At 41.1% G+C, this 16,839-nt stretch overlaps 1 protein-coding gene across 2 annotated transcripts in view; it reads left to right on the top strand.

Moving 5' to 3' along the window:
• Positions 1-16,839, top strand: part of FIG4 (FIG4 phosphoinositide 5-phosphatase) — a 315,676-nt gene that overhangs the window by 252,897 nt on the left and 45,940 nt on the right. For both annotated transcript variants that reach the window (XM_089664705.1, XM_089664713.1), the window contains exon 23: positions 1,584-1,670. In XM_089664705.1, coding sequence (XP_089520831.1) covers positions 1,584-1,670 — 87 coding nt within the window. The remainder of the gene's footprint in view (positions 1-1,583; positions 1,671-16,839) is intronic.

Here is a 16,839-nt window from a genome sequence, read left to right as displayed (position 1 = left end):
TGGTGATGTGCAGTGTTGTTTTTGCGCCAAACATATTTTTTGGAATTATGGCCAAAAAGTTAATCCTTGGTTTCATCAGACCATAACACATTTTCCCACATGCTGCTGGGAGACTTCAGATGTGTTTTTGCCAAATTTAGCCAGGCTGGGATGTTTTTCTTCGTAAGAAAAGGCTTCCGTCTTTCCACTCTACCCCATAGCCCAGACATATGAAGAATATGGGAGATTGTTGTCACATGTACCACACAGCCAGTACTTGCCAGATATTCCTGCAGCTCCTTTAATGTTGCTGTAGGCCTCTTAGCAGCCTCCTAGACCAGTTTTCTTCTCATCTTTTCATCAATTTTGGAGGGACATCCAGTTCTTGGTAATGTCACTGTTGCGCCATAGATTCTCCACTTGATGATGACTGTCTTCACTGTGTTCCATGGTATATCTAATGCCTTGGAAATTGTTTTGTACCCTTCTCCTGACTGATACCTTTTAACAATGAGATTCCTCTGATGCTTTGGAAGCTCTCTGTGGACCATGGCTTTTGCTGTAGGATGCGACTAAGAAAATGTCAGGAAAGACCTACTAGAACAGCTGAACTTTATTTGGGTTTAATCAAAAGCACTTTAAATGATGGCAGGTGTGTACTGACCCTATTTAACATGATTTTGAATGTGATTGCTTAATTCTGAACACAGCTACATCCCCAGTTATAAGAGGGCATGCACACTTATGCAACCGCATTATTTTAGTTTTTATGTTTACTTCCTCCCCTAAAAGATTTCAGATTTTTTTTTACATCACAGAAACCTGACATTTTAACAGGTTTATATCCACTGTAGGTGTATACACAGTGGACAATGACAGCCCACTCCCTCCCTCCTCCTCCATGCCCACTAACCTGCTAAACACAATAGGAGTGGGATATTACATATAGGTTAATAGAGGAATTACCTCCCTCCTATTCTAAGACATTGGCTGGAGGGGTATGACACAGCCTGTGACTGGCAGAAATCCACCCACCCCTTGTTATTTCTACAAAATAATAAAGATTTGACTTCAAATATATATTTGTATGCCAATTTAACACTGTTTATTGATATCATATATTTATTTTTACTCAGTATTCCAAATGCTGGGGGTTTTTTTGAACATGTGACCAGCAGCAGGAGACTAAAAGCTCCTCCTGCTTATGTTTTCCTGCAGACAAGCTGGGAAATATCTGGGTCATGTGACAGCTGTATATCGATTAGGAAAAAGTTACTTAGATTTTTTCTATTAAAATAATTACAGTTCCACATACAGAAATAGAAGGGACAATGTAAATCAAACAATGTGTGTTTAGTATCACTTTAAGACATGACTGTTCTTTTTAATGCTATTATTGAAGTTGGGTTTATGGACTATCCCTGCAGTGCTCCTTGAAGGTTTTGTATCATGATTTACACATTTCAGAAATGTAGACTAACAATTGATAACAGGTACAATAATAACCTTAAGGATTCTTTACATTTAACCTAATCCTGAAAATCACATATGAATAAAAAATGCATCAAATATTCTCTCACTGAAGTTTTATTGCTTTCTTTTAGGTTTGTTCATTTGGGTCTTTGTCAACACAGACAGGAGAAAAGAAGCCTAAAACCTACCCCATGGCCTGTGGACAGCATTGCAAAACTGTAAGCATGTATCTCTTTATTCCATTATTGTCTGTTAACAAAACTGTTATATAGAATTTTTTGTGCACTGTGAGGGGAAGTTAGTAAGACAGAATCTGGAGCAGCTGACATGTTCCCACTGCTGCAGCTGCTGCCCCCTGCACTATCTCGCTGTGACAGCAGTACGGGGAGAAGTTCCCCATTCTAGCTGTCACCTTTTTGAAAACAGTGCGGCCGTGAATGGATGAACTATAAGTACCGATAAACTTTGCGGATGAGAGCCTCAATTCTGTTCCTGTGTGCTGTGTGAAGGGGATGTGTCCCTTCCCTCCAATTAGCAATCAGAGCTCTCCTCACTGATGTAGTTCCCCATCTCCTGCTTTTCAAAGCTTAGAAATTCAGTGTAAATTCTGCACTTTGAATGGAAGTAGGGTAATGATGACTACAGATAAATAGGTACAACTTATGTAGGAGGATTTGTTTCCTCTCTTTGTATCACCTTAGTCAGCATATAGAATTTTTCACTGATCACTGTATTCCTGCCACTAGTGACATCAGCTAGCTTCAGGGTCAGTAATCGCTCCACCCAGCCAGGGTCAGCTAGCGTTAGTTTGCCCGCATACTATCACACTCACGCTATAGGTCACTGATCAATGCTATTACTAGTATAGTGTTTGTTCGGATGAAGATATTGATCACCTACACTAATATACTAGTGCCTCCTTCGTATAGTGTCCCTAAAAATGCAGAGTTAGCAGGATCGGCCCTGTTCGCTGCCAGCACTAGCGTTTAGCCCCTCCACTGTTTTTCACGGAAGATTTGTATCAATTGATTGTGGGCCAAGGCAATTTATACGCACAACGTTACATCGCCGCCCACCTAAATTCAGCTCTTGCCAGACAATTGGGAAACCTATCATGGTTTCTGAATTTAAAACTCTTTTGGGCCTAACCCTCACCATGGGCATTACAAAAAAAAATGAATCGCGGTCATATTGATCCACAGAGCCAATTCATCCTCTGCTGTTACATATACAGTCAGGTCCATAAATATTGGGACATCGACACAATTCTAACATTTTTGGCTCTATACACCACCACAATGGATTTGAAATGAAACGAACAAGATGTGCTTTAACTGCAGACTGTCAGCTTTAATTAGAGGGTATTTACATCCAAATCAGGTGCACGGTGTAGGAATTACAACAGTTTGCATATGTGCCTCCCACTTGTTAAGGGACCAAAAGTAATGGGACAATTGTCTTCTCAGCTGTTCCATGGCCAGGTGTGTGTTATTCCCTCATTATCCCAATTACAATGAGCCGATACAAGGTCCAGAGTTCATTTCAAGTGTGCTTTTTGCATTTGGAATCTGTTGCTGTCAACTCTCAAGATGAGATCCAAAGAGCTGTCACTATCAGTGAAGCAAGCCATCATTAGGCTGAAAAAACAAAACAAACCCATCAGAGAGATAGCAAAAACATTAGGCGTGGCCAAAACAACTGTTTGGAACATTCTTAAAAAGAAGGAACGCACCGGTTAGCTCTGCAACACCAAAAGACCCGGAAGACCACGGAAAAACACTGTGGTGGGTGACCGAAGAATTCTTTCCCTGGTGAAGAAAACACCCTTCACAACAGTTGGCCAGATCAAGAACACTCTCCAGGAGGTAGGTGTATGTGTGTCAAAGTCAACAATCAAGAAAAGACTTCACCAGAGTGAATACAGGGGGTTCACCACAAGATGTAAATCATTGGTAAGCCTCAAAAACGGGAAAGCCAGATTAGAGTTTGCCAAACGACATCTAAAAAAGCCTTCACAGTTCTGGAACAACATCCTATGGACAGATGAGACCAAGATCAACTTGTACCAGAGTGATGGGAAGAGAAGAGTATGGAGAAGGAAAGGAACTGCTCATGATCCTAAGCATACCACCTCGTCAACGAAGCATGGTGGTGATAGTGTCATGGCGTGCGCATGTATGGCTGTATATTTATTGATGATGTGACTGCTGAAAAAAGCAGCAGGATGAATTCTAAAGTGTTTCGGGCAATATTATCTGCTCATAATCAGTCAAATGCTTCAGAACTCATTGGACGCCGCTTCACAGTGCAGATGGACGATGACCCAAAGCATACTGCAAAAGCAACCAAAGAGTTTTTTAAGGGAAAGAAGTGGAATGTTATGCAATGGCCAAGTCAATCACCTGACCTGAATCCGATTGAACATGCATTTCACTTGCTGAAGACAAAACTGAAGGGAAAATGCCCCAAGAACAAGCAGGAACTGAAGACAGTTGCAGTAGAGGCCTGGCAGAGCATCACCAGGGATGAAACCCAGCGTCTGGTGATGTCTATTCGTTCCAGACTTCAGGCTGTAATTGACTGCAAAGGATTTGCAACCAAGTATTAAAAAGTGAAAGTTTGATTTATGATTATCATTCTGTCCCATTACTTTTGGTCCCTTAACAAGTGGGAGGCACATATGCAAACTGTTGTAATTCCTACGCCGTTCACCTGATTTGGATGTAAATACCCTCAAACTAAAGCTGACAGGCTGCAGTTAAAGCACTTCTTGTTCGTTTCATTTCAAATCCATTGTGGTGGTTTATAGAGCCAAAAATGTTAGAATTGTGTCGATGTCCCAATATTTATGGACCTGACTGTATGTCCAGCATGGACCAGCAATGTATTGGTACGTCGCTGGACTTTGAGTGGTTATACCGGGATGATGTCTGCAGCTATAGGCATCATCCTGGTATATTTTCTTTCTGCTGGTGGTCTGCTTTCATGTAAAAGCAATCGTAGTGGCCAATTAGCTGCTGACTTATTTTTACGAGCAGCGGGAAGGGACATACCCCTCCTGCTGCCTTCCACAGTTTTCTTGGGCTTTCCTGTCCCACAGGGGAATCCGAGAATGCAGCTGGCAGTTCCACTGGCTGACCATAGAGCTGGTCAGAGACCAGAATAGCTCCAATCATCTCTATAGTCTAAGAAATCGGAAACTATGAGCATTTCATCACTTCAGTTTCGCAGGATATAAACAGTGCTATATGTAAATTGGGAAAGCATCTGATCACACCGATCTTGGTGAGATTAGCTAATGTAAGGGCAGAGGAGAATTCTCAAAAAAGAATATATGACAATGCCCAAGTTATAGGGGATATTTGCATTCCCTGTGATAGCATTAAAAATGATAAAAAAAATGAAAGGGAGAGTGTAAAAATAATAATAAAAAAAACACCATTGCCCCCCTGCTTGAGCGCACCTGCATGTTCAAGCGTTGACCCCGTGCCGGTATGTAAACAGCAGTTGCACCATGCATGTGAGGTATCGCTATGAACTTCAGATCAAGGGCAGTAATTCTAGCACTAGACCTCCTGTGTAAATATAAATTGGTGGCCTGTAACGGCTTTTAAAGCATTGCCTGTTGATAATAAAAATGTATGTACTTTGTTGCCATTGCACGGGCATGTGCAATTTTAAAGCATGTCATGTTTGGTATCTATTTACTCAGCGTAATCAATTATATATTAGCAAACAATTGGGCAATATATTGTGTTTTTGTGCATTAAAATTTTTCCCAAAAGATCTGCGTTTGCAAAATCGCTGCGCAAATACTGTGTGACGTAAAAAATTTCAACACCCACCATTTTATTTTCTAGGGTCTTTGATTAAAAAAAATATATAATGTTTGGGGGTTCAAAGTAATTTTCTAGCAAAAAAAATTTTTTTTCATGTGAACAAAAAGTGTCAGAAAAGGCTTGGTCTTCAAGAGTAGGTGACGTGTGGCGTAAGCTTCTAATGTTGGCCCTGAAATGCCAGGATAGTAGAAGCAATCCCTCCAAATGACCACTTTATGGAAAGTAGACACTCCAAGGTATTTGTTAAGAGGCATGGTGAGTATTTTCACAGATCTCATTGTTACCACGTTTTTGGAAAACAAAGAAAGAAAACAAAAAATGTATTTTTTCTTTTCTTTGTTTTTTTTTTCAAAACCCTGTGACAAAAATGATATCTGTAAAATACTCACCATGCCTCTTTTCAAATTCCTTGGGGTGTCTACTTTCCAAAAAGGGGTCTTTGGGGGGGGGGGGGTGTTTGTACTATCCTGGCATTTTAGAGCCTCCGAAACTGTGATAGGTAGTGGGGAAGTGATATGAGGAAATATGCTCCTTGAAAGCCTGGAGGTTGTCGTTGGATATTGGGGGCTTGTATGTAGCTAGGCTGCCAAAAGGTCTCTCACATATGGTATCCCCATACTCGGGAAAAGTAGAAGAATGTGTTTTGGGATGTTATTCCACACCCTGCGATTTTGCAAGTTCTCCCACTTAGAAATCATGGAGGGGTCTGAAATTCACATTGTAGGTGCATTACCACTCTGAGAGACAGAATTAAAAAAAAAATTCAGGAAATCACATTGTATGATTTTTAAAGAATTTATTTGTCTTGCACTGCTGAACATAAGTATTTGAACACCTGAGAAAATCAGTGTTAATATTTGGTACAGAAGCCTTTGTTTGCAATTACAGAGGTCAAACGTTTCCTGTAGTTCTTGACCAGGTTTGCACACACTGCAGCAGGGATTTTGGCCCACTCCTCCACACAGATCTCCTCTAGATCTGTCAGGTTTCGGGGCTGTCGCTGAGCAACACAGAGTTTCAGCTCCATCCAAAGATGTTCTATTGGATTTAGGTCTGGAGACTAGCTAGGCCACTCCAGAACCTTGATATGCTTCTTACGGAGCCACTCCTTGGTTATCCTGGCTGTGTGCTTCGGGTCGTTGTCATGTTGGAAGACCCAGCCACGACTCATCTTCAATGCTCTGACTGAGGGAAGGAGGTTGTTGCTCAAAATCTCACAATAAATGGCCCCATTCATCCTCTCCTTAATACAGTGTAGTTGTCCTGTCCCCTTCGCAAAAAAGCACCCCTAAAGCATGATGTTACCACCCCCATGCTTCACAGTAGGGATGGTGTTCTTGGGATGCAACTCATCCTTCTTTTTCTTCCAAACAGTGAAGTTTAGACCAAAATGTTCTACTTTGGTCTCATCTGACCACATGACTTTCTCCCATGCCTCCTCTGGATTATCCAGATGGTCATTGGCAAACTTCAGACGGGCCTGAACATGTGATGACTTGAGCAGGGGAACCTTCCGTGCAATGCATGATTTGAAACCATGACGGCATAGTGTTCTACCGACAGTGACCTGTGAAACTGTGGTTCCAGCTCTCTTCATGTCATTGACCAGCTCCTCCCTTGTAGTTCTGGGCTGATTCCTCACCTTTCTTATCATCAGTGATACCCCACGAGGTGAGATCTTGCATGGAGCCCCAGTCCGAGGGAGACTGACAGTCGTCTATAGCCTCTTCCATTTTCTAACAATTGCTCCAACAGTTGATCTATTTTCACCAAGCTGCTTGGCAATTGCCCCGTAGCTCTTTCCAGCCTTGTGGAGGTCCACAATTTTGTCTCTGGTGTCTTTTGACAGCTTTTTAGTCTTGCCCATGGTAGTAGTTGGCGTCTGACTGACTGTGGGGTGGACAGGTGTCTTTAAAGAGCTCAGACAGGTGCTACTAAGTTAGATTAATGAGTGGAGTAGGGGTGGACTTTTTAAAGGCACAGTAACAGGTCTTTGAGGTCCAGAATTCTTGCTGTTTCTTAGGTGTTCAAATACTTATGTTCAGCAGTGCAAGACAAATAAATTCTTTAAAAATCATACAATGTGATTTCCTGAATTTTTTTTTTAATTCTGTCTCTCAGAGTGGGAATGCACCTACAATGTGAATTTCAGACTTCTCCATGATTTCTAAGTGGGAGAACTTGCAAAATTGCAGGGTGTTCAAATACTTCTGTTCCTCACTGTATATACCATAGTTTGTAGATGCTATAATTTTCACACAAACTAATTAATATACATGTATTGAGATTTTTTTTTTTACCAAAGACATGTAGCAGAATACATTTTCGCCTAAATTTATGACTAACTTTGAGTTTATTGGATATTTTTTATAACCAAAAGTGAAAAATATGTTTTTTTTTCAACATTTTTGGTCTTTTTTGTTTATAGCGCAAAAAATAAAAACTGCGGAGGTGATCAAATACCACCAAAAGAAATTATTTGTGTGAAAAAAATGACATAAATATTGTTTTGGATACAGCGTTGCACAACCGTGCAATTACCAGTTGAATTAGCTCAGTGCTGAACAGCAAAAATTGGCCTGTTCAGGAAGGGGGGTAAATCCTCTGGAGGGCAAGTGGTTCAAGTACAGTTTGGGGAGTTTATCAAAACTGGAGCAGACAGAATCTGGAAGCAGCTGTGCATGGCAACCAAATAACTTCTCACTTTTTTTTTCAAAGCATAACTGAACAATCTAAAGATAGAAACTGCTTAGTTGCCATGCGCAGCTGCTTCAGATTTTGGCTGCTTCAGTTTAGATAAATGTCCCCCAGAGTGTCAAAATTTCTTATTATGAGTGCATCTCTTGAAGGAAAAATAGCAGGTGAAAGAGTGATCTCTGTCAAAATTCAATTTATAAGTCTTTTTAAAAGAGATGTCACAGCCAAGTAATGCAGGCCATAGATGGGGAGAAAAACTGCAGATTTTTCTTTTAAAAAACGAAAAATCGGTTGTTCAAGTGGCCGACGTTACCATCAATGGTAAAAAAAAATCGGCCGATTTTCTACCCGTCTAGAGCCGGCAAAAAGTGTCCCTGCAGAGAGCTCTGCTATTTCTTTGACAGTTCTCTGACAGTTCCTTGACATTTATAGAAGTTGCAACAATGTATCTATTTGTTTCCATTTAGGATACAGATGTTTTTATTCGGAAACAAATAGATACAATGTTTCAACCGCTGTAAATGTCAAGGAACTGTCAGAGAACTGTCAGAAATAGCGGAGCTCTCTGCAGAGACACTTTTTGCTGGACTGGAATTCTTCTTATTTTCATCCTACTTCTTCTTCTTCATCCTCATCCTCTTCTTCTTCTTCATCCTCATCCTCTTCTTCTTCTTCATCCTCATCCTCTTCTTCTTCATCATCCTCATCCTCTTCTTCTTCTTCATCCTCATCCTCTTCTTCTTCCTCATCCTCTTCTTCTTCTTCTTCTTCATCCTCATCCTCTTCTTCATCATCATCCTCATCCTCTTCTTCTTCTTCTTCTTCTTCTTCTTCATCCTCATCCTCTTCTTCTTCTTCATCCTCATCCTCTTCTTCTTTGTCATCCTCATCCTCTTCTTCTTCTGCATCCTCATCCTCTTCTTCATCATCATCATCCTCATCCTCTTCTTCTTCATCCTCATCCTCCTCTTCTTCTTCTTCTTCTTCTTCATCCTCATCCTCTTCTTCATCCTCATCCTCTTCTTCTTCATCCTCATCCTCATCCTCTTCTTCTTCATCCTCATCCTCTTCTTCGTCTTCTTCTTCTTCTTCATCCTCATCCTCTTCTTCTTCCTCATCCTCTTCTTCCTCATCCTCATCCTCTTCTTCTTCATCATCCTCTTCTTCTTCATCATCATCCTCATCCTCTTCTTCTTCATCCTCATCCTCTTCTTCTTCTTCATCCTCATCCTCTTCTTCATCCTCATCCTCTTCTTCTTCCTCTTCTTCTTCTTCATCCTCTTCTTCATCGTCTTCCTCTTCTTCTTTTTCTTCTTTTTGTCTTCCTCTTGCAGGTCACTGCTCATGCGCAGATTTTTTTATCGGTAAAAAATCGGCCGATTTGCCCACTAATTGCCGCGAAAAACGGCCGATCGGCAAAATCGGCCGATTTTTTTCCAACTTTACCGAAAAAAAAAAACGGCCAAAATACCGAAAAACGGCCAAAATACCGAAAAACGGCCGACCAAATCGCCCACTAACGATCCGAAAATCGGCCGATTTAATTTTCGGCCGAAAAATCGTCCGATTTTCGACCCATCTATGGCCTGCATAAGAGTACAATACATCAATCACTCAGCAGTTGTCTTGATTTAATAAAACACACAGCAGTGTGGTTACACAGAAGAGATGCAAATCAATTGGATCACACTTTGTACCTCTAAACTCTTTTACGCTTTCAATCAGCATGTAAAACCAAGAAGAGGTTAACACTGGATGGTTCTGCCTTTATGAAAACTACTGACATTTTATCATAATGTAATAAGAAGGGGGGATATGAGTGGTAAAATGCTAGAAAATCTGAAATCTTTGTTACCATGGCAGCTCCATTCCTTGGAGTGCATAGCCGCTTTTTTAATGTTTGTTGTTGCTGATGCGCATTAGCTGGAGATTTACTTTGTAAATTTAAAATTCAGCACTCTATTTTCTGCTGTTCTGATCCTGCATGTATATATTTAAAAAGGTTTGATACCTCACTTTTTACAGGAAATAATAATCCTAATCTGTTTGAGGTACAATACCGCACAGGTAGACTGTAGATAACAACATCCTTGTTAATCAGTAACAAATACCGATTTAACTGGTAGATTTTATACTTTTACCGGTGTGCCAGAAGAGCTTAGTAGACTAAGCCTTCGTTGACACCAATGCGATTTGTCATGTTAGTTGACAGTTTAAAGTTGCCTGACAAGTCGCACCCTGCTGTTCAAATCAGTGCAACTCTGACTTGCACTGATTGTGAAAAAGATTCCTGCACCATTTTTTGTGATTTCATGTAAAACTTGAATTGACATCTGTACATGAAGTCGCACAGATGTTGGCAAACAGCACATGAAATTGTACTGATCGTTAGCTTTGAAATCGCGCTACTTCAGCTGAAGTAGCACAATCTAAAAGCCGCCTTTGGTGTAAACCAGGGCTAAGGCTTGAACTGATGTATTGTTGTAATGTAAATAGTCATGTTATAAACCAACATAAATGATTTAAATGATCTATAAATGGATTCCCTACAAACAGGCTACTTATTTGTCAAATTAGATTATTGTCACCAAGTTTTCTGATTACTGCCTGTACTTTCTTTTCTTTAGAGTCCCCTTTTATTTTATATCCCTGGTTCATCAGGGCCTTTTATCTTCTGCAATTTATATTTTTTTCAGCATGTTCTATAGTAGTATGAGGTCTGGGGCTGTGCTTTGAGCATCTGGTTCTCTTAAGCTTGGTACACATGGTCAGAATATTGGCTGGTATTGGGAAAAACAAACAGAAACCGGCAGATATTTGTTCCATGTGTACAGCCTGTCCGACAGAAGTCTGCTGCGTTGAACCAAAGAGAAAATCCCCATGTGTACCTAGCATTAGGCTGGTCAGCAATTATTTGTTTTTTTTTTTTTTTGATCAACCAGTGGGCTGATAAAAAAAAAAGAAACCAACGTATACCCCCAGCCACACAAGAGAGGTAGACGGAGGAATCCTCCCTGCTGTGCTATAGTATTCTGACAGTGGGGACTGATCTGTTGTTAGAATACACTGATCAGTGTTGGAGCCAATTGGCCACAGCCACTGGTCAAATTAAAGTTTTCCAGCAGTTCTAAATAAGAGACGTCAATTATTAGATTGACTTCTGTCAAGTAGGAATGGCCATAGATGGATTGGCCCTGCTGAAGAATTTCAATCCATCTATGGCCAGCTTTAGTTTTGCCTGTATGCCTGAAAGGTGATGGAATTCCAATAGTCGGCCTGTAGCATTTTGTAACAAATATATTAAGAATATGGCAATTTTTTAAATTGCAGCGATTTTGATATTGTTAAAAGCATATTAAAATAATGCCCTCAGAATATCAACAGTCATACTGTGTACATGTCAACAAATAGATTATATGCCCACTTTTAGAAACGTTAATAGAAGAGGGATTCATGAGTCATTGGTGGAGTGAAGTAAAAGTAGTGGACTTAAAGTTTAAGAAAGGACTCGGACACTTCCCTTTTCCCCAAAAACAATTCCCATACATTCACTTCTAGCTACTCACCACAACATTAAAAAAAAAATCATCCAGATGCCTGCCGGCCCCAGCCTGCAGTGGTGGATCAGTCTTCACTGCTGGAAAAGGCCTTATGATAATTTTTTGAAAATGTTTAAAATGTCATTCCCAAGCATCTATTAAAATAAAAAGTGCATCTTTTGCTATACATCTCACATCCCCAGATCTGTCCCCTGTAGACTTAATGCTCTGTGTTCCAGCAACATTCCTCTTCCAGATTGACACCCACTGTCATTTAGCCCACTTCCTGTGAGCCCAGGGCATCAAGGATCTGCCCTCCTGGAGTTACACCATCAAGTTTCCCTAGGCTCACAGTTGAATGCTGTAGAAGAATGCTGCAGGACCAACCTATCACCAAAAATAAAGTATCAAGTATTGTACCCTAATTTGACAAGTACTTCTCAGATCAAATGTAATAGAAGCTCTCTGTTTGTCCTCAAGTCCAGCCAACAGTCACTATTATACTGATACTTAAAAATGGTTAAAATATCCAGTAAATGCACCACAGCTATTTTAGCAAGTCCAATTTGTTTTTTGCCACAGTAAAAATGATAGAAATATACTTGAGGTTTATTTGCTAAAGCTGGAGTGTTCAAAATCAGGTTCACTTCTGCATAGAAACCAATCAGCTTCCAGGTTTTATTGCCAAAGCTTAATTGAAAAAGCTGAGGTTAGAAACTGATCGGCTACCATGGACAGCTTCACCAACTCTGAGTGTACCAGTTTTAGTAAATCTACAATATGTCTTGGGGACTTTCCATTTCCCCTTTGTCAGGAATAAAGGATACAACATGTATACCATCTATGTATATGTGGTATCCTTTAGGGAGTCTCTTGTTTTGGTGTTATGCATCTTTTTGCACCTCTCCATACATCTAGGTCAAGTGTGTTAACCATATAAACCTCTGCTCTGCTATGCCAAAGGGACTCTCAACATCAAGGCACTACATTGAAAATAAATCCTGCCTAGCAGCAGTAGGATTACTTGTAGACATAGGGAAGTTGCTATGCATAATGTTGTAGCTTTGATATTTTGTTTTTTTAGTTGTTTGGATGACATTTTTACTTTAAGCCATCCAGCTACCCTGCATTCTGCAAGTCACATATAACCTGAGTGGACCAAATTAGATTTAGATCTGATTAATTTAAATAGTCCGAACATCAGCAAGTGATGTAGTGGAATGAACACAACTCCCAGCTGCTCTGCTTATATTTCTATATGGAACACATGCATGAACCACTTAGTGGACTTCTCTTTTTAAACTTTTAAAAACAAAAGTCCTTTCCAAGAGCGCAAATACCATAAGATGCCCATTATTAAATTCATGAGCGGGTAAAGCTTTTTCTAGGTCCCATTCTAATTTAGATTCACTAATATGTGGCTTTACCTTGCCTCATGGCTACGCCTTGGCAACTGCCATTCTGTTATTCAGTGAAGCCGCTTAAGTGTTCAGTAAGGCGCTCACTGAACTGGGGGGGTTGGCAAGGCATACCCATAAAGTCAAGACAAATCGGGCCCCAGTAAGAAAGTCAGTATAAATCAGTGAGGGGCACAGGAGAAGGCATCATATAGCGTTTTAACTTTGGGTAGGACTTTTGAAGTTCATTTCTGGGCTGCTATTAAATGAACCCACTTGCTGTGCTCCTGTACAGTTCAGACTGTTGGTCCTGCATTGTACATAATGATGTCAAAGAGCTGCAATCAACCATGCAGCAAACTGAACTGAACCCCTCTGATGGCCCCCTGCAGTCCTCTTAAGTGGGATTCTCCTTCTCCTGGAGGGTTGTGGACAGGGCAGTTTGTGTGGGGGTCACCTCTGATCATCTCCCTGCAGTCCTCCTAGCTGGAGGTCTTTGTTTACTGGAGAAGGATGGGTATGTGTGGCGGTGCCCTCTGATCACCCCCTGCAGTCCTCCAAGCAGGAAGGTTTTGTGTACTGGAGAAGGATGGGTATGTGTGGCGGTGCCCTCTGATCACCCCCTGCAGTCCTCCAAGCAGGAAGGTTTTGTGTACTGGAGAAGGATGGGTATGTGTGGGGGTCCCCAATGATCACCCCCTGCAGTCCTCGTAGCAGGGGTCTTTTTTACTGGAGAAGAGTGGGTATGTGTGATCACCTCCCTGCAGTCCTCCTAATTGGGAGCCTCCCTCTCCTGGAGGGAGGTGGCAGGGGGGTAAGTGTGGAGGTCTGTCAGTGGAGGCGGTAGTTGGGGGGGGGGGGGACTGTGTGTCAGTGTGGGACTGGAGGAGGTGATGGGATGGAGAAGATGAGACTGGAAGAAAAGGACATGGGATGGGAGATGGGACTGGAGAAGGAGGAGAACATGGGATGGGGAAGGTAGGACTGGAAGAGGACGACATGGGATGGGGGAGATGAGACTAGAAGAAGAGGACATGGGATGGGGGAGATGGGACTTGGGAAGGAGGAGGACATGGGATGGGGGAGATGGAGAAGGAGGAGGAGGGCAGGGGATGGAGAAGGAGGGCATGGGATGGATGAGATGTTTACATTGCTTTTTGTTAATATTATTAAAGTTGTTGTTAATATTTATTTTTGCAACTTTATTCTGCATAAAACATTTAACAGTGTCATTTCATGAGATAATTTACGAGGGCGTGTTTAGGGGAAGAATTAGGGGCAGGGTTGGGTAGGGCAACTGGCGGTGAGTAAGGCCTGGCTAGGAGCTCAGGACTTGAAATTTTGAGCCCTGCAGTATATATCTGTTTCAGTATGTAACGTTCTCAATTCTATAGCCTTCTAAGTCAGGAGTCAGCTGAAGAAATTGATACCAAGCTCATGACTGCTGTTTTAACCCCTTGTTTCCCAGGATGTTTATAACATAACGTACCTTGGAAGACAAGTGGTTAAGTGTATTTTTAATACAAAAGAGTACAGCAAAGCTCAGAGGTTGTTGGGAGAAGCAGTACAAAGAGCCAATCAGTTTTGCTTGTAGTAAAAAGAGCATGCTGACAGGAGGATACAGCAGAGTGGAAGAGAGGTATGCCCATCAGTCTGTTGCTTGTGTTTTTTCATTCTATTGATAGGCTGGGGGTGATGAGGAAACCTGTAAATGTTACTAAATTGCAAAAGAGAAAAATCAGGTGTCTTTCCATGCCAGAGAGTGCTGTACTCTGTAAATCTGTATCCTGTGTACATCTCATTAATACAAAACAGAAATATTAGCTGTCATATTTGTATTCTATCTGTGTATTTGGGTGCTTGCCTGGAGTTCAGCAGTAATTACAGGTGAAACTCGAAAAATTAGAATATCGTGCAAAAGTTCATTTATTTCAGTAATGCAACTTAAAAGGTAAAACTAATATATGAGAGACTCATTACATGCAAAGCAAGATAGTTCAAGCCGTGATTTGTCATAATTGTGATGATTATGGCTTACAGCTCATGAAAACCCCAAATCCACAATCTCAGAAAATGAGAATATTACATGCAATCAATAAAACAAGGATTGTACATAGAACAATATCGGACCTCTGAAAAGTATAAGCATGCATATGTACTCAGTACTTGGTTTGGGTCCCTTTTGCAGCAATTACTGCCTCAATGCGGCGTGTCATGGAAGCTATCATCCTGTGGCACTGCTGAGGTGTTATGGAAGACCAGGATGCTTCAATAGCGGCCTTCAGCTCTTCTGCATTGTTTGGTCTCATGTCTGTCATCTTTCTCTTGGCAATGCCCCATAGATTCTCTAAGGGGTTCAGGTGAGGCGAGTTTATTGGCCAATCAAGCACAGTAATCCCACGGTCATTGAACCAGGTTTTGGTGCTTTTGGCAGTGTGGGCAGGTGCCAAGTGCTCCTGGAAAATAAAGTCAGCATCCCCATAAAGCTCGTCTGCGGAAGGAAGCATGAAGTGCTCCTGGTAGACGGCTGCGTTGACCCTGGACTTAATGAAGCACAGTGGACCAACACCAGCAGATGACATGGCTCCCCAAATCAACACAGACTGTGGAAACTTCACACTGGACTTCAAGCATCTTGCAATGTGTGCCTCTCCATTCTTCCTCCATACTCTGGGTCCTTGGTTTCCAAATGAGATGCAAACGTTGCTCTCATCAGAAAAGAGGACTTTGGACCATCTGAGCAACAGACCAGGTCTGTTTTTCTTTAGCCCAACTAAGACGCTTCTGACGTTGTTTGTTGTTCAGGAGCGGCTTGACAAGAGGAATACGACATTTGAAGCCCATGTCCAGGATCCGTCTGTGTGTGGTGGCTCTTGATGTACTGACTCCAGCCTCAGTCCACTCCTTGTGAAAGTCCCCAACACTTTTGAATGGCCTTTTCCTGACAATCCTCTCCAGGCTGCTGTCATCCCTGCTGCTTGTGCACCGTTTTCTTCCACACTTTTCCCTTCCACATAACCTTCTATTAATGTGCTTTGATACAGCACTTTGGGAACATCCAACTTCTTTTGCAATTACCTTTTGAGGCTTTCCCTCCTTATGGAGGGTGTCAATGATGGTTTTCTGCACAACTGTCAGGTCAGCAGTCTTTCCCATGATTGTGATTCCTACTGAACCAGACAGACCATTTAAAGGCTCAGGAACCCTTTGCACGTGTTATGGCTTAATTAGCTGATTAGAGTGGGACACTTTGAGCCGAGAATATTGCACCTTTTCACAATATTCTAATATTCTGAGATTGTGGATTTGGGGTTTTCATGAGCTGTAAGCCATAATCATCACAATTATGACAAATCACGGCTTGAACTATCTTGCTTTGCATGTAATGAGTCTATCTCATATATTAGTTTCACTTTTTAAGTTGCATTACTGATATAAATGAACTTTTGCACGATATTCTAATTTTTTGAGTTTCACCTGTACTTGTATTCCTTCTAGGTATTAGTCAGTTACAACCTTTTTAAAGTTGACCAAATGGCTACTTGTTTTATGTAATGTGAATTTCGATAAAATAGTGATGGTTGTTTATTCTGCATTGGTCAACAGTGTAATTATTGCATATTATGTAACTTCTACAGTAGTCATCTAACCTGCTAGCATCTTCTGTGTTCATTTTATCTTCTGGTGATCTGTAGTCTGAGCAAATGTATTACATAACAGAAATAAACGGATGAGATCTGACAACAAAAAAATAAACAAACCCTGTATCCAAGTTATGTAATTTTATATTTCTAGCTATGTCACTTGTCTGGAATAGTCTGTCATATAATAGACTGTCTGTATATATCCCGTGTGTGTGTGTATATATATATCATATTTTCCTAGGTATGTATATACCATACCTAGAAAATCGAG

The sequence above is a fragment of the Staurois parvus genome, unplaced genomic scaffold, assembly GCF_062004578.1.
Source record: "Staurois parvus isolate SC_StPar_1 unplaced genomic scaffold, SC_StPar_1.0 ptg000048l, whole genome shotgun sequence".
NCBI lineage: Eukaryota > Metazoa > Chordata > Amphibia > Anura > Ranidae > Staurois > Staurois parvus.
Note: the sequence above shows the minus strand (reverse complement) of the source record. Positions and strands in the feature narration are given on the sequence as shown.